The following is a 28,000-nucleotide window of genomic DNA, read 5'->3' as shown; positions in this document are numbered from 1 at the left end:
CTACACCCGAGAATCAATGGCGTACATCTTTCCTATAGCACTCCTGCCCGTCTGATACAGGGCGTGATTCCTCCTGGCACCTGTGTCTGTAGAGATAAAGAGTATAATTCTGTTGAAATACTTTGTTGTGATGACGATCAGAGATGTTATGGTTAAGCATGAGGTCAGAGCAATCTGGGTGATCACATCAGCCTTTTTATTAACTGCCGCTCAGAAATCATTGCAAACTCGTCTTTATTCAACAGTTTCACAAGCAGTTAAACTAGAAATCACTCTTTCTCTGTCTCTCTGTCTGTCTGTCTCTCTCTCTCTCTGTCTCTCTCTCTCTGTGTCTGTCTCTCCCCTCACCCTGTGCTCCATCTCTCTCTCTCGCTCTCTCTCTCTCGAGTTTGTCTCACTTTCTGTCTGTCTCCTTCACTCCCTTTTTCTCTCTCTCTGATTCCCAGTCTCTTCCTCTGTCCCTCCCACCTCTCTTTGTTGAGCTAGCTTCTAGTGCAGTACGTAGGGAGGGTCACATGGTCTGCTGCACCCTCCTCTGGTTAAACAGTTAAACTGAGGGTGTTCTTTTCCTGCTCCAATGGTTCAACTGACTGCTGATCGTCCCTTGGTGCTATTTGAGAAAGAGCAGGGAGTTGTCCTGGTGTCATGGCCACCAACCAAGCATCACTGAAACATGTTATATCGGTTGTTATCTCACTGTTTTGGGAGTTTCCTGGAAATTAATTAGTTGAATCCCAGTGACTGCACTTCAACAATAACTGATTGTGTGAAGTTTTTCAAGACAGTTTGGCATGCAAACAATTTCCTACTTCTTTCCCAATCTCTCTCTATCAGCCTCCATACTGTAAACTCTGTGTTATCCAGTGTGCTACAACCTGAAATTCTTTACTAAGCAGACTCTCTGATGTCCCCCTAATATGAATCATTACTTTAGAACATAAATGATAGCATAAAATAATAATGTATACAGCTACAAGTTCCAGATTAATTCTTAATTGCTTCCGTTTGGTAAAGTGACGATGTACTTTTGAAGATTCGTAAAAAGAAAACTGTTCTTTACTTCCGGAATTCTTGTACATTCGTTTTTGTTGCAGGTATGGCATTGGTAAACGGAACTCTCTGTTAACCGGCATTCCTGATTAACCAGCACCACCCATCCCCTGCACATGCTGCATAATTACGCTTTTATGTATTTCATTCCTTTTTTGTTCTCTCTCTCTTGGTGCCAGTCGCATCCTTTTTTCACCTTGTACCTGCAGTTCTCTGACTCCTTTTTGCCTGCATTTTAAAATCCATTCTCAGGCTGTGGGCATCACAGGCCAAGCTGACATTTATTGCCCATCCCTAATTGCCCTTGAGAAGGTGGTGGTGAGCTGCCTTCTTGGAGAGACGTCCTCTGGCTTAGATTCCAGAGCCAGAGACAAAACATTGTCAAGTCTCTAATCTGGGAATTCTCCTCAGCTTCAACTAAGAGCCAGCTTCTCATGATCATTATGAAGTGACTCTTATTGGAACGTGACCATGTGACTATTAGAATGATCACTGTATGACACTGGGCTCAGTTTGGATTTCCCCATGGCTAAATAGCTCCTAGAGAATAGGCAGAAAAGAGGCACCACAAGTCTCAGCAACTTCACCAGAGGACAGAGCAACACTGTAGTGACAAATACAATGGAAATTGTCCTACCTTCAAAAGGATAGAGACAGCAGGCAAGGACAGCACCCGAGAGGAAACAGCCCATTGACCCAGTCATGCCCAGCCAGCAAGACCAGCCCCACTGATACTGGATACCGAGGAAGACATTCTGAATGACCAAGGTGGATCTCTCCACATACACATCAACAGCATACCAAACCGAACCAATCATCCCCGGAATCCCTGTGGGGTTTAATACAACATTAATATTATTATCTGTTCACATCAGCACCACGCAGACTGACACCATATCCAACCTGAATTTTTCTCTGATGTGGGATGCCATTTATTTACTGTTATTTCAATTGCTTCACAACTGGTGTCCGTGCCTTCAGCTGCTTTGGCCCCAATTCTTCCCCTAAACCCTCTTTCATGTCTTTGAACTGACCTCTGTGACCAAGCTTTTGGTCACTTGGCCTAACATCTCGTCTATGTCTCCGTGTCAAATCATTCCTGTGGAGCTCCTTGGGATATTTTACTATGTGAAAGATGTTATATAAATGCAAGTTGTTGTTGTATCCCTAGCCTAGTGGGCCTGTGAATGTGGTGGTGGGCAGCCCTGTTGAAGCACTGGCAGTGGGTTTGATACAACTGAGCATCTTGCTAGGTCATGTCAGAGGGCAATTCAGAATTAGTCACATTGTGTGGGTGTGGAGCCACATGTCACCCAGACTGGGTAAAGGCAGCAGGTTTCCTTCCCTAAAGGGCATCAGTGAACCAGCTGACACTCTGACAGTTTCATGCAACAACCATGGTGGGTTTGAACTCCCATTCTCAGCGTTGTGAGTGCTTTTCAACCACATCATCTCTTGGGGTGAGCTACAAGACTGACTGATGCACAAGAGCCCCTGGCTTGGCACTTGGGAGTGGTAACATAGTGATAATATTACTGGGCTGGTAATCCAGAGATCAAGACTCGCAGTCCAGAGACACCATGGTAACTGGTGGAATTTAAATTCAATTAATAAAATTTGGAATACAAAGCTAATCTCAGTAATGGTGACCATGAAGCTATCATCGATTGATGGTAAAAACCCATCTGGTTCACCAATGTGATGGGGAGGAAATCTACCATCCTTACCTGGACTGACTTACATGTGACTCCAGGCCCACAGCAATGGCTCTGATGTTTGACTGCTCTCTGAAATGGCCTAGCAAACCATTCAGTTGTGTCAAACCACCACAGAAAAGTGAAATGGACTGTAGCAGTTTAAGAAGTGGCTCACCCCTACCTTCTCAAGGGCAATTAGAGATGGTCAGTAAATGCTGGGCCCAGTCAGCAATGCCTGCACTCCAAGGATGAATTGACAAATGACTCACACTCTTTAGGAGAGCATAGTGTACGGGGGAAAGATATTTGTGTGGCTGCTTTCTTTGGAGTTTAAATGGGCAATGGAGAGCAGGTGAGACCTGCTTGGGAAGCCTTCGGTGTGTCAGCTGTGGTTTAGTGGGTCACCATTTTGCTTCTTGAATCAGAAGGTTGTGGGTTTAAGTCAGTCCAGATACTTGAGCACATCATCAAGGCTGTCACCAACCATGATCACAATGAATGGCAGAGCAGGTTCAACAGTCCGATTGGTCTACTTTTGCTTCTATCTCTAATGTTCTTTTGTCCTGTCACTGCAGAGCAGTATGGGGGAGTGCTGCACTATCACAGTGCTGTCATTAAAGACATTAAACCGAGGCCCCATTTGTCCTCTCAGGTGAATGTAAGAGATCCCATGATATTACTTTGGAGAGTAGTTCTCCCTGGTATCCTGGGGCCAATATTTGCCCCTCAGTCAACATCACTGAAACAGATGACCTGGTCATTGTCATATTGCTGCTTGTGGGAGCTTGCTGTGCGCATCTTGACTTTTTACATTATATCAGTGCCTACACCTCAAGAGTATGTTATTGGCTGTAACGATCTTTGGACATTCCAAAGTTGTGATTGGACAATAGAAATGCAACATTTTCTTTTCTTTCTGGAGCTGGGAGTCAATTGGGCTTCAGGTCTCTAAGCAGCCGGTCAGCCAATCACCTCCGATCAGCAGGGTCACACCCGCCACTAAACAAATGCGCAGTTTGATGGCCGGGTTGTCCTTGAGGAACTTGATGCAGTCCAGGCCGAGGATGAGGATGATGAAGGCAAATCCAGCCAGAATATCCGCAGTGATCATCAGAGCTCGTGTCATCACCAACTTCACTGTCAGAAGCAAAGCAGAGGAGTTAGTGGAGCAAAGGGATGCTCTGGCATAGGCTCAATGCTTACTCCTTGCCCTTATCTCTCCAGCATCCACAAGTACCTTGGATAATAAAATCCAAGTTCCAGTAAGCATCGATTTGATTGGGGTGCCCAGAAAACTCTGAATATTTTGCCTGGAATTTGAGGATATAGGGCAGATATCTAAACAGTACTCGGGGCTGTAAATTGATAGCTTCAATCAATTGTCTGATCTACACCCTGCCTGATTCTCCTCTCCGTTACAGTCAGTGGAAAGTTCCACCAGCTATCATCACTTCTCTCTGTAACTTTGCCTCTGTGATGTCAGAGGCATTGTATTTTACACCTGTGATGAAGATAAAGGGAACCAACTCTTTACAGGGATAAAAACAAAAATACCTGGAAAAACTCAGCAGGTCTGACAGCATCTGCAGAGAGGAACACAGTTAATGTTTCGAGTCCGTATGACTCAGGGATTGCCTTCCTAGTGAACATGATGGTCTGTCAAATTCAGTCCACTCAAGGCTGATGCCATTTCCCTGCCTCACAAATGAGCTAGGGGCAGAAGTAGGCCACTCGGCCCCTCCAGCCTGCTCCACCATTTAATACAATCATGGCTGACCTGATAGTAACCTCAACTCCACATTCCCGCCTACCCCGATAACCTTTCACCCCCTTGCTTATCAAGAATCTACCTCTGCCTTAAAAATATCCAAAGACCCTGCTTCCACTGCTTTTTGAGGAAGAGAGTTCTAAAGACTCACGACCCTCTGAAAAAAATTCTCCTCATCTCTGTCTTAAAAGAGGAAACATCCTCTCCACATCCCCCCTGTCAACACCCCTCAGGATCTGATACGTTTCAATATAGTCATCTCTCACTCTTCTGAACTCCAGTGGATACAAGCCTAACCTGTCCAGCCTTTCCTCATAAGACAACCCACCCATTCCTGGTATTAGTCTAGTAAAACTTTTCTGAGCTGCTTCCAACGCATTTACATCCTTCCTTACATAAAGAGACTAATACTGTACACAATACTCTAGTTCCTATTGAATCTGCATCCACTGCCCTTTCAGGCTGCGTGTTCCGGATCACAACAACTCACTGAGGAAACATTGAACAGGTTGGGTCTATACCCATTGGAGTTTAGAGAAATGAGAGGTGATCTTATTGAAACATGTAAGATCCTGAGGCAACTTGACAGGTTGGACACTGAGAAGATGTTTCTCCTGGTGGGGGAATCTAGAATTAGGGGACATTGTTTAAAAATAAGGGGTCTTTCATTCAAGACAGAGATGAGGAAGAATTTCTTCTCTCAGAGTGTCGTTTTCCCAGACAGCAGTGGATGCTGTCATTGAATATATTCAAGGTTGAATTAGACAGATGTTTGATTGACAAGGGAGGCAAAGGTTATGGAGAGCAGACAGGAAAGCAGAGTTAAGGCCACAATCAGTTCAGCCATGATCGTACTGAATGGCAGAGCAGGCTCAAGGGGCTGAATGGCCTACTCCTGCTCCTATTTCTTTTGATATAACATCTTGGAGATTCCTAACTGTTTAGAGAGAAAACCCAAATCCTGGGAAACATGGTTTCTCACTTGAGATATATCTGTTATCCTGTAAAACCATCAGACACATCTGCAATTAGGGATGGGCAATAAATGCTGACCTAACCAGCGATGCCCATATCCCATGAATGAATAAAAAAAAACACATTTGTGAGGCAGAAATATAGTCAAAAGGATCTTTCACTTGATGAAGTTTCCAGTGTTTTGGACCAGTTTGATGGGGCTTTGAAGGCCGACCCCCAGTAAATTGGCAATTTGGCTCCACTATGTTGGGCACGGAACAATATTCCCTTTGAAAGAGGCTGATTGAAGGGGAACTGCAACAAAACAGAAAGAGACTGAAAGGAAACATGAACCGTGTAGTATGACCAGAGTCTCACCCCTCCCTATCTCAGTAACCTCCTCCAGCCCTACAACTCCCCAAGATCTCTGCACTCCTCCAATTCTGTCCTTTTGAACGTCTCCGATTTCAGTAGCTACATCATTGCCAGCTGTGATTTCAGCTTTCTTATGATTAAGCTCTGGAATTCCCTCCCTGGACTATTCTAATCTCCTCTCTTTCCCCCTTTAAGACATTCCTTAAAACCTAACTCTTTGACTAAGCTTTTGATCACCTGTCCTAATATCTACTCATGTTGTAATGAACTTCATATACTGGACAGGTTTCTTACTGGAAACAGATAACTTTATTACAGAGCTCTTTTAGAAACCACATACTTGAACCCAATTCATCACAAAATACACTGCCGTTTTCCTTTAACTGCTCAGGGATTCCTCCTGTTCTCACTTGAAATATTTCAGCCCAGTTGAGCTTAATTTTTTGCAACTAGCCACGGCTCAGAAGTCTGGGTCTTTCACCTGTCACTATGATGACCGGAAGCTGGGCTGTCTGTTGCCTGTAGGTCACAGGTAGTGTGGCGATGCCTTTTACCTGTATTGACTCTCTAGTGTATATCTTCAGCTGAGCTGTGGTTTGCTCCAGATTCAGTGGCTGGGTACCTTCACTAAGATATTTAAATGTGTGCTCTCCCACCACTGTGGTTGAGGATCCCGTGTCTACCTCCATGACTGGAGGCTTCCCAATCATTTGAAAGGTAACAGTTATTGGTTCAGTTTTTACTGCTTTGACATTGTATCGATACTGGATATCAGTATCAGCAGCTTCCGGTTCTGTTATATTGTGCACTTCAATCACCTTGGGTCTGTTGTCTGATTGGCTGTCTCGATTTGGTCCTGCATTGCTTTATTACATGTCCTTTATTGTGGCAGTGATGGCATTCTGCCTCTTTAAATCTGCAGGTGTCTGGAACGTGGTTATGCCCACGCCTGTAACAGATTAAATTCAGAGTCACTGATAAAATGCTTCCACCAGGCCTTTTTGTTTCTCGAGCAGCAGAGACTGTCTCTCGCCTCGCGGCTGCCTCTGATTTTTGTGCCATGCCGAATGGCACCATGTTGTACATTCTGTAAAGCCTGTGAGACCCTCACAGCACTCTCCATGACTAGCACTATTCCTATGGCACGCTTCAAATCAATGTTAACTTTTGCGAGTAAATGGTGCTGAATGGTGCCATCAGAAATGCCACAAACTAACTGATCCCGCGACATGTCATTGAGTGTGTCTCCGAAGTCGCAGCGCTCAGTCAACTGTTTCAGCTTCGCTATAAAAGCTGTGATGGACTCTCGCGGGGCTCTTACTCTGGAGCTAAACCCCTGCATTATTACCGATGGCTTCGGCTGAAAATGTGTCTTCATGAGGTCTACCATTTCATTAAAAGCTTTAGAATTGGGCAGATTCAGGGCTGTCAGATACAGATGAGATTGTTTGTCTTGCTCCAGCAGACACTTAAAAGAATTGCTTTCTGCTTCTCCTCCACGGTAATTTCATTCACCACGAAATAAAAGCCTAGGCACTGAACATCCTGGCTCCAGCCTTCCATAGACGCATCATAAGGGTCAATTCTGCCGACCTGTGGCCTGACTGGTCAGGATGCTTCTCTTTCTTTCCTTAAGAACTGACGTACTTACATTCACAAGGCGAGATGCAGAGTCACAGCTGCTTATCCTCGTCGCCCAATGCAATGACTTGAGGTCCCGGACAGGTTTCTTATTGAAACAGATAATTTTTTTACAGAGGTCATTAGAAGTGATATGCTTGAACCAGGTCCATGACTAGAAAGCTCCACCCCCTGGATTATCCGCGCTTACGGCTCATTCGTCAGAACAATCACATGACCCCTAAAGGCAGTAGGAAAGGTTATACCGACAATCACTACAAGGTGCATGGGTGTCAAATTTTATTCGATAATTACCCTGGGAAATCTATGTGCTGCAGGAGTAATGTTACACCAGTCAGTAGCTGAAGAAAACTCAAACTTGCATCTTCAGTTAGGACAGTTGACGCAGGTCACAGCAGGGTTATTCACCTTTCCAAATCTCTACATTTTAAACATTTGTCCCTTTTCATCTGTTTGGCATAAAACTAATCTGATCATAAAAACTACATTTTTATATCCCTTAAGGAAGCTTTATTTTTTCCAATTACCTTTCTAATCAAATTAATGAGAAGAGGTTCTGATATTTCTCAATTCACAATCTAACTCCTGGTCTCCTGAGTGATGCCTCAGATCCTTTCCCTTTGTCTTGTCTGTTAATTCAATCAGAGAGTTTCAAATTCTCAGTTTGAAAATCAGTGAATTACAAGGCCTGAGAAAGAGGTAAAGCTAGAAGATGGGAATGTAAAACAAAAACAGAAACAGAAATACCTGGAAAAACTCAGCAGGTCTGGCAGCATCGGCGGAGAAGAAAAGAGTTGACGTTTCGAGTCTTCATGACCCTCCAGCAGAACTAAGTAACAATAGGAAAGGGGTGAAATATAAGCTGGTTTAAGAGGAGGGGGGGTAGGGGTGTTGGGACAAGCAGCCAGTAATAGGTGGAGATAACCAAAAGATGTCACAGACAAAAGGACAAAGAGGTGTTGAAGGTGATGATATTATCTAAGGAATGTGCTAATTAAGAGTAGAAAGCAGGACAGATAAGGTACAGATAGCTCTAGTGAGAGTGGGGGAATACTAAAAGGGCTAAAAGGTGGAGATAAACAATGGGTGGAAATACGTTTAAAAATAATGGAAATAGGTGGGAAAAGGAAAATCTACATAAATTATTGGAAAAAACAAAAAGGAAGGGGGAAGAAATGGAAAGGGTGTGGGGATGGAGGAGGGAGTTCAAGATCTAAAATTGTTGAACTCAGTTTACAGTCTGGAAGGCTGTAAAGTGCCTAGTCAGAAGATGAGGTGCTGTTCCTCCAGTTTGCGTTGAGCTTCACTGGAACAATGCAGCAGACCAAGGACGGACATGTGGGCATGAGAGCAGGGTGGAGTGTTGAAATGGCAAGCGACAGGGAGGTTTGGGTCATTCTTGCGGACAGACAGCAGGTGTTCTGCAAAGCGGTCACCCAGTCTGAGTTTGGTCTCTCCAATGTAGAGAAAACCGCATTGGGAGCTACGAATGCAGTAGACTAAATTGAGGTAAGTGCAAGTGAAATGCTGCTTCACTTGAAAGGAGTGTTTGGGCCCTTGGACGGTGAGGAGAGAGGAAGTGAAGGGGCAGGTATTGCATCTTTTGCGTGGGCATGGGGTGGTGCCATAGGTGGGGGTTGAGGAGTAGGGGGTGATGGAGGAGTGGACCAGGGTGTCCCAGAGGGAGCGATCCCTACGGAATGCCGATAAGGGGTTGAAGGGAAGATGTGTTTGGTGGTGGCATCATGCTGGAGTTGGCGGAAATGGCGGAGGATGATCCTTTGAATGTGGAGGCTGGTGGGGTGATAAGTGAGGACAAGGGGACCCTATCATGTTTCTGGGAGGGAGGAGAAGGTGTGAGGGTGGATGCGCGGGAGATGGGCCGGACACGGTTGAGGGCCCTGTCAATGACCGTGGGTAAAAAACCTTGGTTAAGGAAGAAGGAGGATATGTCAGAGGAACTGTTTTTGAAGGTAGCATCATTGGAACAAATGCAACGGAGGCGAAGGAACTGAGAGAATGGGATGGAGTCCTTACAGGAAGCAGGGTGTGAGGAGCTGTAGTCAAGGTAGCTGTGGGAGTCAGTAGACTTGTAATGGATATTGGTGGACAGTCTATCACCAGAGATTGAGACAGAGAGGTCAAGGAAAGGAAGGGAAGTGTCAGAGATGGACCATGTGAAAATGATGGAGGGGTGGAGATTGGAAGCAAAGTTAATAAATTTTTCCAAGTCCCAACGAAAGCATGAAGCAGCACCAAAGTAATCATCGATGTACCGGAGAAAGAGTTGTGGAAGGGGGCCGGAGTAGGACTGCAACAAGGAATGTTCCACATACCCCATAAAGAGACAGGCATAACTGGGGCCCATGTGGGTACCCATAGCCACACCTTTTATTTGGAGGAAGTGAGAGGAGTTGAAGGAGAAATTGTTCAGCGTGAGAACAAGTTCAGCCAGACGGAGGAGAGTAGTGGTGGATGGGGATTGTTCGGGCCTCTGTTCAAGGAAGAAGCTAAGGGCCCTCAGACCATCCTGGTGGGGGATGGAGGTGGAGAGGGATTGGACGTCCATGGTGAAGAGGAAGCGGTTGGGGCCAGGGAACTGGAAATTGTTGATGTGACGTAAGGTGTCAGAGGAATCACGGATGTAGGTGGGAAGGGACTGGACAAGGGGAGAGAGAAGGGAGTCAAGATAACGAAAAATGAGTTCTGTGGGGCAGGAGCAAACTGATACGATCGGTCTACCGGGGCAGTTCTGTTTGTGGATTTTGGGTAGGACGTAGAAGTGGGCCGTCCGAGGTTGGGTGACTATCAGATTGGAAGCTGTGGGAGGAAGATCCCCAGAAGAGATGAGGTCAGTGACAGACCTGGAAACAATGGCTTGATGTTCAGTAGTGGGGTAATGGTCCAGGGAGAGGTAGGAGGAAGTATCTGCGAGTTGACACTCAGCCTCCGCGAGGTAGAGATCAGTGCGCCAGACAACAAATGCACCACCCTTGTCAGCGGGTTTGATGACAATGTCAGGGTTGGACCTGAGAGAATGGAGTGCAGTAAGTTCAGAGAGAGACAGGTTAGAGTGGGTGAGAGGAGCAGAGAAATTGAGACGAAATTGATGGGAATGTAATCTCTTGGGACAGTGCAGAGGGAGCTTTACTCTTTATCTAACCCCATGCTGTACCTGTCCTGGGCGTGTTTGATGTTCATACTCTAAGCTCTGGAATGATGGGTGTTCCATGAACAAGCACTGACGTCCATCATTTTGACATGGAAAGAAAAGCCATTTCACGTACAACTTCCTAATCTCTGCTACAATAACATCTGAGGCCATAGGTGTGACTCCAGGATGGGACGTTGCCTCCCTGGTGTCAGGGTCAAGGATGTCACAGAACGGCTACAGAACATTCTTCTGGGGGAGCGTAAACAGCCAAAGGTCATGGTCCACACTGGGACCAATGACATGGGCAGGTAAAGGGACAAAGTCCTGAAAGCAGATTTTAGAGAGTTAGGAAGGAAATTTAAAAGCAGGACCTCAAGAGCAGTAATCTCAGGATTACTCCCAGTGCCACGTGCTAATGAATATAAGAATAGGAAGATTGAGCAGTTCAATATGCAGCTGGAAAAGTGGGAGCAGGAGGGAAGGCTTTAGATTTCTGAGGCAGTATGAGAAGTTCTGAGAAGTATTAACTGATAAGGAGGATATATCGGAGAGTAGTATCAAGGTAAATAGAATACCTGGAGAGAGTTTGATAGACTAGCGTAGGTTATAGTAAGTCATTAGATGGGGTCAGAGTAAGGGGGAAAGTTAAAAAGCCTAAATCAGGATTAATGTGCTAGTATGTGAATGCACAGAGTGTGGTTAGTAAGATCGGTGAACTGCAGGTATAGTTTAACAGATAGAATTATTGCAATAACAGAGACCTGGCTCAAAGAAAGGCAGGACTGGGCATTAAATATTCCTGGGTACAAAGTATTTAGCAGAAACAGGAAAGGAAGTAAAGTTGGGGGGAGTGGCAGTATTGATTAAAGATGGTATTACAGCATTGGACTGAGAGGATGTTCCAGAGAGGTCAAAGACGGAATCTCTCTGACTAAAGAGAAGGAAATGGGAAAGGTGCAATAACATTGACTGGTGTAGTATATAGACCATTATATATAGTATATAGACCATTATATATAGTATATAGACCAGGGATGTAGAGGAACAAATTTTCAAAGAAATTACAGAGAGGTGCAAGAATTACAGAACAATTATAATGGGGAACTTCAATTATCCAAATATAGACTGGGATAGGAATATTATAAAGGGAGAAGAGGGGCGAGAATTCCTGGAACACGTTCAAGATAATTTTCTGCAGCAGTATGATTCCGGTCCAATGAGAGGGCAGGCACTGTTAGACCTGGTTCCGGGGATGAGTTTGTCCAAGCGGATCAAATAACAGTGGGACAGCATTTAGGAGGCAGTAACCATTGTATTATGAGGTTTAGGTTGGCCATGGAAAAGGACAAGGAACAATCCAAAGCAAGGGGAAAGCCAACTTTGATGAGATGAGAATACATCTGAATGAGTTGGAATCAAATGTTGGCAGAAAAGACGGTGGCTGAACAATGAGCTATCTTCAAAGAGATAGTATTGCAGGCAATGCCAAGGTATATTCCATTGAAAGGGAAAGAAAGGACAAGTAATTCTAGAACACCCTGGATGACAAAAGAGATAGAAATGCAGATGAAAAGGAAGAAGTACATGGATAACAGATATTATGTAGAAAATACAATGGAGAATCAAGCTGAATATAGAAGGACCAGAGGGAAAATGAAAAAATGAATCAGAAAAGCAAGAAGGGAGAATGAAAAGAGGCTGGCAGCTAAAATAAAAAGGAATCCCAATGTCTTCAATGGGAATGTAAATAATAAAAGGTTGATAAATGAAAGGATAGGGCCAATTAGGGATTTAAAAAAGGAGACTTGCATGTGGAGGCAAGAAAAGTAGCAGAGGTATAAAATGAATACTTTGCATCTATCTTTACAGAGGAATAGGATGCTATCCAGGCTGAGATGAGAGAGGACGCAATTGGCACACTCGAGAAATTTACAATTGAGAAGGAGGAGGTATTCGTAAGACTATCTTTACTTAAAATGGATAAGGTATCTGGACTGAATGAAATGCATCTAAGGATACTGAGGGAGGTGGGGAGTGGAAATTCAGTGGCACCGGTGATAATCTTCCAGTCTTCCTTAGACACAGGGGAGGTGCCAGAGGACTGGAGAATTGTGAATGTTACACCCTTGTTCAAAAAGGGGTGCAATGATAAAGCCAACAACTACAGACCAGTCAGTTTGACCTCAGTGGCAGGGAAACTTCTGAAAACTTTAGCTCAGGACAAAATCAATTATCACTTAGACAAGTGCAGGATAATTAAAGAAAGCCAGCATGGATCCATTAGGGGAAAATTATGTTTAACTAACTTGCTGGAGTTTTTTGAGGAGGTAACTATTATGGCAAAGCCGATGGTAAATACTGAGTTGTTCAAATCCCAGAGGGAAACTTGAGACAACTATTTTTCAATTTGCATGTTTGGAGAAGCAGGCTTTCAATTCAGTAGTAATAAGACCGCTGAGCCCGATGGGTGTTTTTTTACAAAACTAGATTAAACATTTATTAATATGAGAAATGGTTTTAAGCACATAAATTTGTCTATAAATTACTATTATTTTAACTTCTAAATCCCCTAATTAATCTGACTGCCAGTTACACCCCCGTTAAGGCAACACCAGGATACATAGATTTTAAAAGACTCAGGTAAAGAAACATGATAACCTGAATAATCCAATTGAAAGTGAGTTTTCTTAACTTCAGTTTGTTATCGGCAGCAGCTTCAGACGTAGATGCTGAAAGCTTTTCATACTTGTTAGATCTTAAAAATGCTTGTCTTTACACACAGCCTGCTCTCCTTTATACATATTTTCCCCTTTGAATGCAAATTCCCATTGTCTTGCTATGTCTTTGGACTTTACCTCCCTGATCATAAACATTTATCGTAGTACCAATTTTACCATTAATCTTTGGGAAAAATAAACACATTGTTTCTGAACTTCACCTGGGTAGGTGACACATTTCACCCCTCCTTTGAAACTAGTCTGGTTTATTTAGAAATGCAAATGTTCTTCTACACCTTCCATTCTAAACTTCCCCCATGTTTATCTACATAACATTTCAAACCTAGCTTCTCTTCTAATACATCAAAGCCTTCAGACCAGCTGCCTTTAATCCAATTAACACACACACACACACACACACACATATACATAAATATTAGTATTTTACAATAAATTCCAATAACAGTATTATATCTTCCTGACAGTAACAGAGAAGGTTGATAAGGGAAATGCTGTTGATGTGGTGTATATAGATTTTCAAAAGGCATTTGATACAGTGCCATACAGTAGACTTGTGAGCAAATTTCTAGCTCATGGAATAAAAGGCAAAGTAGGCACTTGGATAAGAAATTGGCTGAGTGACAAGAAAGAGAGAGTACTGATAAATGGTTGTTTTTTAGATTGGAGGAAGGTTTGTAGTGGAGTTCCCCAGGGGTCAGTGTTGGGACCCTTGCTCTTCCTGATATATATTAATGATCTAGGCTGTGATGTGCAGGGCATGATTTCAAAAGTTGCGGATGAAATGAAGATTGGAAGCATTGTCAACTGTGATGAGGATGGTCATCGAACTTCAAAAGGATAAGATCCTGAGGTGTATGGATAGGGTAAATAGTGAGAAACTGTTCCCACTCAAGAGTACATCAAGAAGCAGAAGGCACAGATTCAAATTAATGGGCAAAAGGTGTAGAAGTGATGTGAGGAAAAATTCTTTCACCCAGAGGGTGATTGGAATCTGGAACGAACTTCCTGAGAGGGTGGTAGAGGTGGGTTCGATCGAGGTATTCAAAAGGGAATTGGGTTGTTACTTGGAAAGAAAGAATGTGCAAGGTTACAGGGATAAGGCAGGGGAGTGGGATTCTGCTCATTCAGTGAACCAGTGCAGACTCGATGGGCCCAATGGCCTCCTGCACTGTAAAGATTCTGTGATTCTGTTTGTATTCTCTGCAATGTTCAGCTTACACAGAGAACCCTCTCAAGGGTTGGTTTTAATTCTTGTCACTGGGTGGGTAATGGTTTTCTGCAGATCGACCGCCCCAGTACAATCCTTTCCCAATCACTTCAACAAGAACATGAGGACACTATTCAGCCCATCTAGTCTGTTCTATTATCAATTAGATAATTCAGCTATCTTAACTCCACTTACCTATCTTTATTCCATAACCTTTAACCCTTTACCCAACAAAAATCTCTATCTCAGTTTTGAACTTTTCAATTGAATCCAGCCTCAACAGCTTTTTGGAGAGACGGAGTTCCAGATTTACAATCCTCTTTGTGTGAAGAAGTGCTTCCTGACATCACCCTGATCGGCCTGGCTCCAATTTTAGGTATATCTCACCTTGTTCTGGACTTTGTCACCATCTATATACCCTTTCAAATCCTTTAATCACCAAAACACTTCAATTAAATTACTCCAGAATTTTCTAAACTCAATAGAATAGAAGCCCCATCTTTATGCCCTTTTACTCCCTGCATCCTTCTGGTGCTGTGATAGAAGACTGGGAGGACCATAATGGAAGGGTGAGCTAGATGGGCCAAATGGCCTTTCATGATCGTGAAATGAGATGAGAGTGACTGCCCTTGGCATCAAGATAGCATTTGACCTAATGTGACATTAAGGAGCCCTAGCAATGGGAATCAGAGGGCAACTCTACACTGGTTGGAGTCATACCTAACAAAGGAAGATGGTTGTGGTTGTTGCAGTTCAATGATTTCAATCACAGGACATCACTGCAGGAGTTCCTCAGGGTAGTGTCCTAGGCCCAACCATCTTCAGCTGCTTCATCAATGACCTTCCTTCCATCATAAGGTCAGAAATTGGGATGTTTGCGAATGATTGCACAATGTTCAGCACCATTCACAGCTCCTCAAATACTGATGCTGTCCATATCCATTTATACCAAGACCTGGACAACAATCAGCCTTGGGCTGATAAGTGGCAAATAACATTCACACCACACAAGTGCCAGGCAATGACCATCTCTAACAAGAGAGAAATCTAACCATCTCCTCTTGACATTCAATGGCATTACCATTGCCAAATCCCACACTATCAACAGCCAGGAGGACATTACCATTGACTAGAAATGGAACTGAACTAGACAAATAACTACTGTAGCTCAAAGGCTGGGAATTCTGCAGTGTGTAACTTACTGCCTGTGTTCCCAAATTCTTTCCCCCTCTACAAGGCACAAGCCAGGAGTGTGGTGAAATATTGTCCACTTGCCTGGATGAGTGTGACTCCAACAGTACTCAAGAATCTCAACACCATCTAGGTCAGAGCAACCCGCTTTATTGACACCCCATCCACCACATTAAGCATTCATCCCCCCCACCATTGACGCACAGTGTGGATCATCTACAAGATGCAGTGCAGCAACTTGCCAAGGTTCTTTCAACAGCACCTTCCAAACATGCAAACTCTACCACCTACAAGTTCAAGGAACACCAGCACCTGGAAGTTCCCCTCCAAGTCACTCACCCTCCTGACTTGGAAATATATCACTGTTCCTTCACTGTCGCTGGATCAAAATCCCTGGAACTCCCTTCCTAACAGCACTGTGGGTGTACCTACACCACATGGACTGCAGCGGTTCAAGAAGGCAGCTCACCACCACCTTCTCTACACCAAGGGCAATTAGGGGTGGGCAATAAATGCTGACCTTGCCAGTGATGCCCACATCCCATCAATTAATAAAGAATAAAAAGAAAGAATCAAAAGAAACTTGCCATGGTAATGTTTATGATATTGTCACAATCTGTTGAGTGGTTTTCATATTACTTTCCTTTGGAATGACAAGTGATTTCACAGCACCGCCACTGAAAAATTAAGAAGGGAACAATCTTGACTTGATGGGAATATGGTGCTCATGCCTACATGAGTTGAAGGGGAAACTCCACATTCCATATGGCTGTCAGGTTTGAGTGGAGCCTAGTCTGGAGGATTCGTACGTATGCCTCCAGTGCTCCTTTCAAGTGTTGAACCATTCTCGGGCTGTGGAATTCACTTTAGAGAGGTGACTGGAAAGTGTTATTGGATTGAAATAGATAGAAATTGAATTTATTTATCACTGCACAAAGTTAAGGCACAAAACCGACCAGCCAATACTCACAGGGAAGGTCAGACAGGATTGAATCATAGTCATCGCATGTTCGAATCCCGTCGACTGTACTTGTTACACATTCCCACCAGAGGCCTCGGCACTTCTGACTCACCTGGGGAAAAGCGCAGAAACAAGGAGGAAGAGCTGAAAACTAAATGAATCAAAGAGAAACCAAATTGTCTGAAGTGGGATGAGGATGGTCAACAACCTGAGAAATATTGGGCCTCCTATCTTTACAAGGCCACAGGATTTGAAGGTTCAGGAACAGGGATTCAAATGTTGGCCAGAGTTTGATTATTTGTTTTTGAGGGATGGGTGAGTGGGCAGACAGTTTTTTCATGATCGTCATTTTTGATCCCGAGGTCAGATTCTGAAATATTTTGTATGGAGTCTGCAGATGGTCTGCTGGATGCAGTGATCTCATTGGGCTAGAGATGTCTCCCAACTGCATTTTTTTTATAGAACACTGTTTATAAAACATCTGGAGTAATGTGAACAATTCTTGGCAGTGCACTTTAGGAAGAATGTCAAGGTCTTAGGGTGCAGAACTGTACAAGGGCTGAGGGACTTATTTGGAGAGGAAGGAGAAGCTGGGACTGTTCTCCTTAGAGCAGAAGAAGTTGTGAGATTTAATAGATGTTCAAAATCATAAAGAATTTGGATAGCGTGAAGAAGGAAGATCAGTAACCAGAGGGACCTAGATTGATGATAACTGGAAAAGCAACCAGGAGAGAGATGAAATACTTTTATTCAGTGAGTTGTGATCTGGAACTTGCTGCCTGAAAGGTCAGTGGAAGCAGATTCAATAATGACTTTAAAAAGAGAATTGATAAATACTTAAAAACTAAAACATTGTAATAATAGAGATAGCAGGTGAGTGAGACAGGAAAGTCCAACAGCCAGTTTGTGTATAACTAACTCCAAATTAATAGCAACATGACAATGACTATGCATACCTAGTACAAAGGATGATGGTTGTGGTTGTTGGAGGTCAGTCATCTCAGCTCCAGGACATCACTGCAGGAGTTCCTCAGGGTAGTGTCCTCGGCCCAACCATCTTCAGCTGCTTCATCAATGACCTTCCTTCCATCATAAGGTCAGAAGTGGGGATGTTCGCTGATTATTGCATAATGATTCCTCAGATACTGAAGCATGTTCAAATGCAGCAAGACTTGGACAATATCCAGGCTTGGGCTGACAAGTGGCAAGTAACATTCGCACCACATAAGTGTCAGGCAATGAACATTCCTACATATTGAGAATCCAACCATCTCCCCTTGATGTTCAATGGCATTACCATTGCTGAATCCCTCCTATTGACATCCTGAGGGTTACCATTGATCAGAAACTGAACTGAACGAGCCATATAAATATTGTGGCTACAAAAGCAGGTCAGAGGCTGGGAATTCTGCGATGAGTAACTCACCTCCTGACTCCCCAAAACCTTTCCACCATCTACAAGACACAAGTCAGGAGTGCAATGGAATACTCCCCACTTGCCTGGACGAGTGCTTCTTCAACAGCACTCAAGAAATTCAACACCATCCAGGACAAAGCAGCTCACTTGATTGGCACCCAATCTATCACCTTAACCATTCACCCACTCACCACCAATGCACAGTAGCAGCAATGTGTACCATCTACAAGATATACTGCAGGACTTCACCAAGGCTCCTTCGACAGCACCTTCCAAACCCGCAACTGCTACCATCTAGAAGGACAAGGGCAGCAGATAGATGGGAACACCACCACCTGGAAGTTCCACTCCAAGTCACTCACCATCCTGACTTGGAAATATATCGCCGTTCCTTCATTGTCGCTGGGTCAAAATCCTGGAACTCCCTCCATAACAGCACTGTGGGTGTACCTATACCACATGGACTATAGCAGCGCAAGAAGGCAGCTCACCACCACCTTCTCAAGGGCAATTAGAGATGGGCAACAAATGCTGGCCCAGCCAGCGATGCCTTGTGTAATAATAAATATTTGTTTAAATGATAACCTTTTTCAGGTGTTGGTTGTGAAATTAACATTGGCCAGAACACTGGGGACCACTCAGCTGCTTGTATTTGAATGTTGTCATGGGATTATTTATATCCAAGTGCTTCAATGACTCATTCTAAAGAAGGCACCTGTAATGATGCAGCACTCCCTTAGTGCTGCTCTGGGAATATCGGATTAGATTTTATGCTCAAATCTCTCCAGTCAGGTTTGAACACACACTTTGACTCAGAGGTGCAAGAGACCCACGACTGACAGGTGGAATAAACAGGTTTGGAAAGGAGTCACACAGCTGTGAGAAAGAGAGAGATTTCTGGAGAAGGAGTGGCAGGCAACAGGGGGAGGGGTCGTGTGATAGAATAATAATCCAGGGAACAGGAGTTGAGATCCCACCCTGTCACCTTGGGAATGGTTTAAAAATTTGGGAAATAAAATAACTGTCATTTGTAAAAGCGGACATGAGGCTTCCAGATTGATATAAAAATCCAACTGGTTCATTAATCTATTTAAGTGAGGGAAACCTGCTGTCCTTACCCAGTCTGGGCCTATGTGTAACTCCGATCCCACCCTAACGTAGCTGACTCCCAACTGCACTTTGATGTGGCCTTGCAAGAACCCACATGTTAAACCACTTTAGGGTAAGTGGGGATGGGCAACAAATGCCAGCCAACTGCCCCCATCCCAAGGTTGAATATTAAATGAAGTGCCCAGGATCCAATAGGAGGAGTGAGGATCCGAGCTGGACAGCTGGGCTTTGAGTCTGAGGAGATGATCCACCAGCTGTTTTCTTGTAGACCCTCGGCTCCTCGACAGACAAGTTCTCGCTCTTACTGAGCCTCACTGGGGTGCTGCTGGCCAGGAAGAAATGCAGATACAAAGCTAGGCTCAAATATTGGCTCTCTTTTCGCTAGAAATCAGAGAATGCAGCAATATGACAGAAATGTTTAAAATGATTAAAAATGGAACAGGGTAGTGTGGAGTAAAGGGTTAACATCAGAAGCATTTATGATGCTAATGCCAAATGACTGAGAGGTAAGAACGATCTGGAAGGAGGAGAAGTTCAAACCTTGTGTAGAAAGTGTAAATATTTGCTGTAACTAAAAAGTAATGGTTTTGAGACCGTCTTGAGAAGCGCACTTTGGGGAATAAACAATCCCCAAAACCCCTGTCTAGATCTCGGAAACAAAACAAAACATGGTGGCAACATGTATAAGATTCAGCAAACCTTAAACAGAAGAAGTTACAGGGCTGGAAAGAAAAGAGATCCTCAAAGGAAGGACAAAAGGCAAAGCATTGAAGACTCAGGAAGCTGTCAGAACATTGCAAGATCAACAGGTACAAGACTTAGAGACTGAACAGCAGTGAGCACAGACCCAAAGCAGCTAACAGCAGCACAGAAGCAGGAACAATTCCAAGGGTCAGCAGAACATTGGAATCCACAACCACCCCTAGAACCATTTCAGAGTGCAGAAGGCTCACAACAGGTCCAGAACCGGGATAACTGGAGAAAAGAGGTTTACAAGGTTCAGACCTGCTTCAGGATTACATAACAAAGGTCAAAAAGGCCAGGCCAGTACACTACTTTACACAATAGGATCTATTGCTGGTGACGTGATAGCAAGGCAGAGGTTGATAAGACTTCAACTCCCTATGAAGGAGTCCTGCAAGCCTTTGACTCTTATTTCAGCGTCCGTCAGAATTTAATAATAGAGAAGGCTAAATTTAATAAAAGAAAGCAAAGACCAGGTGAGAGCATTGATTTGTTCATCAACGATCTCTATAGGCAGGCAGGGACTGTAATTAAAGAAACTTAAAGGATGAGCTGATTCATGATAGAATCATATTCAGGGTCCCAGATGAAGAATTAACACTAGTATAAGCAGTGCTGACTGTGAGGCAAACAGGATCCAGGAAACGGAATGGGGTGTTTGTTCGTGGGGAAGGAGAGGTTCTGTGTAGAATATCGAGCGAGGCGAGTTTACAGGCCACAAAAAGAAAGTGTGTTAAAGCCTAAGCCCACCAAACAGGGAAAAGTGTGCCAACCGCCATTTTGAAATATTTCCGGTGTGGTGGGAACAAACTGCACAAGCGAGAAGAATCTCCAATGGGGCCAGGGTGCCACAACTGTGGAAAAATCGGCCATTTCAAAACTCTCTGTCGCTCAGAGGGAGAACACTTTAAAACAGAGCCAAGTATAGGAAGTGGAAGAACCACAAGCAAAGGAATTAACCTTCCTGGGGAAGTAACAAGTATTGGAGTGTTAAACTCAAAGTGGAGCTCATAGATCTTAAACTAGACAACAGGAGCAGGGGTTTCTGTTTTATCAGATGAAGTCAAATGGCTCAAACAGATAACATTGCAACGATTATCTATCAAATCACAGGGTCCAGCAGGGACAACTTTAACAGTTAAAGGCCAGCTCATGGCAAACCTGAAACATAAAGACTGAGAAATCCCTGAACCTCTCTCTGTTGTTCAAAATCAAGAGTGCCCTCTACTGAGCAGAAAGACATACCTAAAACTGAAACTAATCTATAAAGTGGATGAAGTTGCTGATGAGGATGACAGTGGTACATTTCAAAATGAATTCCCAAAGTTGTTTACAGCACTAGGGGGGTTAAAGACCGAGTACCATATTACCCCACAAATTGATGTTAGACCAATTCGCCTCTTCACACCGGGGAAAGTCTCTCGCCCACTCTTGGACGAAGACAAAGGTCAAATTGAAAAGATGTTTTGCCAAAGGGTTATCTCACCGGTTACCATGCCAACAAAATGCTGTTCAGGAATGGTTACAGTCCCAGAGTCAAACGGTTCCATAAGAATCTGTGTGGATTTAACTCAACAAAACAAATCAGCGGAATGTGAGATCCACCTGATGGCCTCAGTGGATGAGAGTCTTCCCAAACCAGCCAAGAGTACTTTATTCACCAAATTGGATCTGAACAGTGGATTTTGACAGTTGCCTATGGACAAAGAATCCAGATTTGTAACCACATTTAAAACACCATTCGGGTCATTATTGGAATAGCGACCACTTCAGAAATTTTCTAGAGAACAACGTCTCCCACTCTAGGAGGCAAGAAAGGAGTAAATGTCATATGGATGACATATTGTACAAGGCTCCATGAAAGAAGAGTAGTTCACCAAACCTATGATCAAGTTTCTAGGTCACATGGTACAAGCCGCTGGAATCATGGTTAATCCACAACAAACGAAAGTAATCGAAGAATTTCCACAACATAACTGAGCTTCAGCGATTCCTCAGAATCATGATCCAAGTAGGCAAGTTCCGACTAAATTTAGCAGAGACAGCTGTTGAGACAGGGTCAATAGTGAAACTGGAACATGGACCCCCTCATGTTTCCTCCAGAAAAACGCTTTTGCAAAGATTAAACAACTTATAATCTCTTCTGAAATTTTGGCACATTATGACCGAGAACTACCCACCATAGGAGCACCAGATGCATCGTCTACAGGTCTGGGGGCTGCTTTATTTCAAGTGCAGAGAAATGGCAAAAGGAGACCCGAGTACTATGTCTCTAGGTCACTAACAGAAACCGAACAACGATACGCCACGTTAGGGAAAAAAGCTTTGGCAGCAACATGGGCATGTGAAAAATTTTCGGACTATTATTGGATTGTATTTCAAAATTGAAACAGACCATAAACCTTTATTCGCCTTTCTGAACAGGAAAGAAATTGTGAAGATGCTGCTCAGAATCCAGCGGTTCAAATTACGATTGATGAGTTGTGACTCAATCACAGAGTTTGTGCAAGGGCAGTATCAAACAAGGCAAATACACTGCCACAAATTCCACAAATACCATCAGAAGGGACCAAACAAGGGGATTTACACATCATCAAGGAGGTTGAACCATGTACATCCGTAATCACTCAGCACTTCCCAGCTACTGCAAAAAAGTTGCAGGAAATAAAACGAGCCCATCAACAAGATGAAATCTGGAAGGATAGCGAGACTATGTCCCCACTAATCTGATACTATGGCAATACTTTGAACAGTGCAAACACCTTACAGCCATTGACTACTTACTAGTCTTCAACAAAAGAACAGTCATACCGAGAACACATTGGTTTGATATTCATCAAAGACATTGCCAAGGTCATCCAGGAACAGCAAAATGTCATGCGAGAGCACAGCAATCAGTCTGGTGGCCAGGCATTACCCACTCTATAGAAGAAATGATTTCTAACTGTCTTACTTGTGCTGTAAACAGCCAAGAACTAAAAGAGCCACTATTCCCTTCTACTTCTCCATCAAGGCCATGGGAGCACCTGGGAATGGACTGATTTGAATTCTGGCGAAAACCTTCCTTATTGTCATTGATCAGTACTTATGTTGGATTGAAGAAACAGGTTGAGTAGTATCACAGCAGAAACAGTCATCCAATCCTCAAGAGAATGTATGCAATATATAGCATCCCAGACATCATAGTGCCAGACATTGGGCTGCTATTTGTTAATGAACTATTCCACAATTTCACAAATGAATATGGCTTCATTTGTAACCGGTTCCTCTTGCTATCCTCAAGGGAATGGAGGAGTTGAAAGAAGGGTATGAACTGTCAAAGATTTATTCAGGAAAAATGAATAATCCAGCTCTGAGTTACTGAACCTCACCACTACAAAATGCTTCTTACCATCGGAGCTGCAAATGGGAAGGAGGTTGAGAACACAGCTTTCACCTCTTAAACAAAAACTCAAACCAAATATCACCATAAACGACCACGAGAGAGTAAAATAGTGCAAGGAAGAACAGAGAAGGCTCGGAATTTAATCGTAGGCACAGAGCAGATGAGTAACCAGTGCTAAAGCCTGGGAGAGAGTCTGGGTCTGAGATCAACTGGGAGAAGGCAGAATCATCGAAAGAACTAAACAATCAAGACCATACAGGATTGACACAGACTAAGGTATAAGCTGCCAGAGCTGACATAGCTTCTGCCTCGACCACTAGCGCCTTAATATCCTTGGGAAGAAAGCAAATGAAACTTGGGCTTACTACTCACATCTTGATGGAGAAACAGACTTACTACGAGCTCACCCAGGGGAAGATCACTCACACCAACAGAAGGGAGAGTATGAATATCCTCGACTTCAACAGGAGATCAGAACAAGACCAGGGAGATTATCAAGGTACCTCAGTGACCAACCCGGTGAAGTCTGAGACTTTGGGGGAGATATAGGTGGATGTAAATATAATGGGGATAAAGACTTGGGGGGTGGGGAGATATAGAGTAAAGGGTTGGAATGGCAATATGTTTCCAAGTCTGGTGAGTGAATTGTAGGGGAACTTCCAGGTGGTGGTGTCCCCATCTATCTGCTGCCCTTGTCCTTCTAGATGGTCGTGGTTGTGGGTTTGGAAGGTGCTGGCTGAGGAGACTTGATGAATTCCTGCAGTGCATCTTGTAGATGGTACACACTACTGATGTGCGCGGTGGTGGAGGGAGTGAATGTTTGTGGATGGGGCGCCAATCAAGCGGCTGCTTTGTCCTGGATGGTGTTGAGCTTCTTGAGTGTTGTGGGAGCTGCACTCACCCAGGCAAGTGGGGAGTATTCCATCACACTCCTGACTTGTGCCTTGCAGATGGTGGACAGGTTTTCGGGAATCATCATACAATTGCTAGCCTCTCACCTGCTCTTGTAGCCACAGTATTTATATGGCTAGTCCAGTTCAGTTTCTGGTCAATGGTAACCCCCAGGATGTTGATAGTGGGGGATTCAGTGATGATAATGCCATGGAATGTCAAGGGGCGATGGTTGGATATTCTCTTGTTAGAGATGATCATTGCCTGACATTTATGTGGTGTGAATGTTACTTGCCACTTGTCAGCCCAAGCCTGGATATTGTCCAGGTCTTGCTGCATTTGGACATGGACTGCTTCAGTATCTGAGGAGTTGTGAATGGTGCTGAACATTGTGCAATCATCAGCGAACATCCCCACTTCTGACCTTATGATGGAAGGAAGGTCATTGATGAAGCAGCTGAAGATGGTTGGGCCGAGGACACTACCCTGAGGAACTCCTGCAATGATGTCCTGGAGCTGAGATGCCTGATCTCCAACAACCACAACCATCTTCCTTTGTGCTAGGTGTGACTCCAACCAGCGGAGAGTTTCCCCCTGATTCCCATTGACTCTAGTTTTGCTGGGGCTCCTTGATGCCACACTCGGTCAAATGCTGCCTTGATGTCAAGGGCAGTTACTCTCACCTCACCTCAGGAGTTCAGCTCTTTTGTCCATATTTGAACTAAGACTGTAATGAGGTCAGGAGCTGAGTGGCTCTGGCGGAACCCAAACTGGGCATCAATGAGCAGGTTATTGCTAAGCAAGTGCCACTTGATAACACTGTTGATGATATCTTCCATTACTTTACTGATAATCGAGAGTAGACTGATTTGTCCTGGACATAGGTGGGCAATTTTCCACATAGCTGGGTAGATGCCAGTGTTGTAGCTGTACTGGAACAGCTTGGCTAGGGGTGTGGCAAGTTCTGGAGCACAAGCCTTCAGTACTATTGCCAGAATGTTGTCAGGGCCGATAGCCTTTACAGTATCCAGTACCTTCAAACGTTTCTTGACATCACGTGGAGTGAATCGAATTGGCTGAAGACTGGCATCTGTGATGCTGGGAACCTCTGGAGGAGGCTGAGATGGATCATCTACTCTGGCTGAAGATTGTAGCAAATGCTTCAGCTTTATCTTTTGCACTGATGTGCTGGGCTCCCCCATTATTGAGGATGGGGATATTTGTGAAGCCTCCTCCTCCAGTGAGTTGTTTAATTGTCCACCACCATTCACGACTGGATGTGGCAGGACTGTAGAGCTTAGATCTGATCCGTTGGTTGTGGGATCACTTAGCTCTGCCTATCACTTGCTGCTTATGCTGTTTGACACACAAGTAGTCCTGTGTTATAGCTTCACCAGGTTGACAGCTCATTTTTAGGTATGCCTGGTGCTGCTCCTGGCATGTCCTCCAGTACTCTTCATTGAACCAGGGTTGATCCCCCTGCCTTGATGATAATGGTAAAATGGGGATATGCCAGGCCATGAGGTTACAGATTGTGTTCGAGTACAATTCTCCTGCTGCTGATGTCCCACAGCGCCTCATGGATGCCCAGTCTTGAGCTGCTAGATCTGTTCGAAATCAATCCCATTTAGCAAGGCGATAGTGCCACACAACATGATGGAGAGTATCCTCAATGTGAAGGTGGGACTTCATCTCCACAATGACTGTGTGGTGGTCACTCCTACCGAAACTGTCATGGACAGATGCATCTGCGGCTGGCAGCATTACCGATTGGATTGGAGGTGTGGGGGGTGGGGGATACGGGAATGATGGAAAAGGAGCTGAAGAGATGTGGGGACAGGGGTGGGTAAAGATAGCTAGAAGGATTTGCTTATGTGGAGGGTAAACAGCAGCACAGACTGGTTGGGCCAAATGGCCTGTTTCTGGGCAGTGACTTTGGTGTAAAGTTCTGTCCCGATACCAGCGTCAGCCCAGTGAAAAGGTCACTGCCAGTCACTGGAGATGCAGTGAACTGGGGATGACCGAGTTTAAAAGTAGAAAGGGATTCTCAAGCACGTCTGATTCACTGAGGGAGGTAATAGCCCCAATCAGGCTGAAATTACTAAAGTTAATGTGTGTTAAATGAAGTTAATCATTGCCTTGAGTACACTGCATCTTTCAGAATGGGTGAGCAGTTTATTCTAACACAGTTGATATAACACATAGCTCTACCAGGTTATCGCAGTCCGAATATTACCAAACTCAGTGAGATTCAACATTCATCTGTATTACACACACAATTAACTACTTAATGTGTGTGTAGAATTATATCTTATGTAGAATTTGCAGCAGAGAGGCAGACCATTTAGCCCAACTGGTCTAAACTGGCATTGGTTGGAGTGACAGTAACTCTAAAACCCAGAGGTTAAACTGAAAGCACAAGGTTCAGAATCGGGGGTTCTAGTGGTTTCTGCAACTCCTTCGATTTATGGAGATTTTCCAGATATTTTGTCCTTTTCACAAATGTTGGTCCAGAAGGAGGTTCAAGAGTTCGTTATGATTCTATACCCCAAAGATTTTAAATAGCTGTTATCGCTGATAGACCTTTACTAACAAAGAAAAACAGGCCTATGTTTCTAAAGCCCCATTCACAATATCTGAATAATGTGAAGGTTTTTACAGACAAAGTGTAGTTGATGTTGTGAGGTAGGAAATGCAGTGAAAGACCCCACAAACACAACCCAGATCGGCTTTGAGTGACATTGTTTGAAGGATAAATATTGGAAATGTCCTGCTCTTCTTTCAAATAATGGGATCTTTTACATCCATTCCTGAGGGAAGGCCTCTGTTTAATATCTATCCAAAAGACAGCTCCTCCAGCAGTGCAGCAATCCTTGCACTGGGTGTGCCAGCCTAGATTATGTGTTCAAGTCTCCAAGTGGGGTTTAAACCCTTGACCTTCTGGTTCAGAAGTGAGGGATCTATCCACTGAGGCACAGGTGAGGTCTAAAGGTATGTTTAGGTGAAGAAGGGTCATTAGCCAATACAATCTCATTCTTCCAGAATCTAAACTGTCACCCCATGACAGGATCTTGTTATTCCTTAAATGAAACCAATGTCACAGCCTCAGACAGCCTCTTTGACAATGGGCTGCTGATCACTCTCTGTGTAAAGAAATACCTCCAGGTGTCTGTTCCAAACCTACCCTTTACACACTGACCCCAGCCTTTCTGTGTGATTAACACTGTTCCTTGTTCATATCCTTCTTTAAACTTCTTCAAACACAGACTCTGGGTCCCAAAAGGCGACACGTTTTCAGAGAATCATCCAATCAATGACCACCCTGATTAATCAATGATCCAATTGGACAGAACTCTGATCAGGGTGAGATCTTGTCAGAGAAGGATCTACAAGGAAGATCTACATTTTGGGTCTTAAAAGTCTCATCTCAGATTTCCTCTCTCCCCCAGCCCCACCCCCAATCCCACTCCCCACATTCCGTACTCACCTCTAAACTATCATCTGCATTCACCATCCAGCAGTCTGTCCACGTGGCCACAATAAGGAAGCCAACAGAAACGAGGGAGATGAAGAAAGCTACAAACTGGAGCAGCTCCCTCATCGCAGCCTGGGCTGTTAAGGTGCAGTTAAGACTTTGCAGGTCAACCTGATCCCCTCTGAGGGTTGGCTTCACTGTCTCAGCTCCCAGGTCTCTGCTCCCTGCACATTCCTGTACCA

General features: G+C 44.1%; 1 protein-coding gene across 1 annotated transcript; it reads right to left on the bottom strand.

Moving 5' to 3' along the window:
• On the bottom strand, positions 1 to 27,884 carry LOC121291108 (claudin-16-like). The gene is made up of 5 exons (XM_041212172.1): positions 27,771 to 27,884; positions 16,746 to 16,848; positions 3,720 to 3,884; positions 1,688 to 1,879; positions 1 to 86 (listed from the first exon to the last, which is right to left on the bottom strand). The coding sequence occupies exons 1-5, from the start codon at positions 27,882 to 27,884 to the stop codon at positions 1 to 3; spliced, it is 660 nt and encodes a 219-aa protein (XP_041068106.1).
• Positions 27,885 to 28,000: the final 116 nt, after the last annotated feature.

This window comes from Carcharodon carcharias, chromosome 2 (genome assembly GCF_017639515.1).
Source record: "Carcharodon carcharias isolate sCarCar2 chromosome 2, sCarCar2.pri, whole genome shotgun sequence".
NCBI classification, from domain to species: Eukaryota; Metazoa; Chordata; class Chondrichthyes; order Lamniformes; family Lamnidae; genus Carcharodon; species Carcharodon carcharias.
The sequence above is the reverse complement of the archived record's forward strand: the minus strand, read 5'-3'. Positions and strand labels throughout refer to the sequence as shown.

Coding starts and splice junctions, on each gene's coding strand:
- LOC121291108 (XM_041212172.1), bottom strand. CDS start 27,884: ATGAGGGAGCTGCTCCAGTTTGTAGCTTTCTTCATCTCCCTCGTTTCT. Junction 1,880..3,719: donor TGTGACCCTGCTGATCGGAG/GTGATTGGCTGA, acceptor TAAACCCCACAG/GGATTCCGGGGATGATTGGT. Junction 87..1,687: donor CTGTCTCTATCCTTTTGAAG/GTAGGACAATTT, acceptor TTATCTCTACAG/ACACAGGTGCCAGGAGGAAT.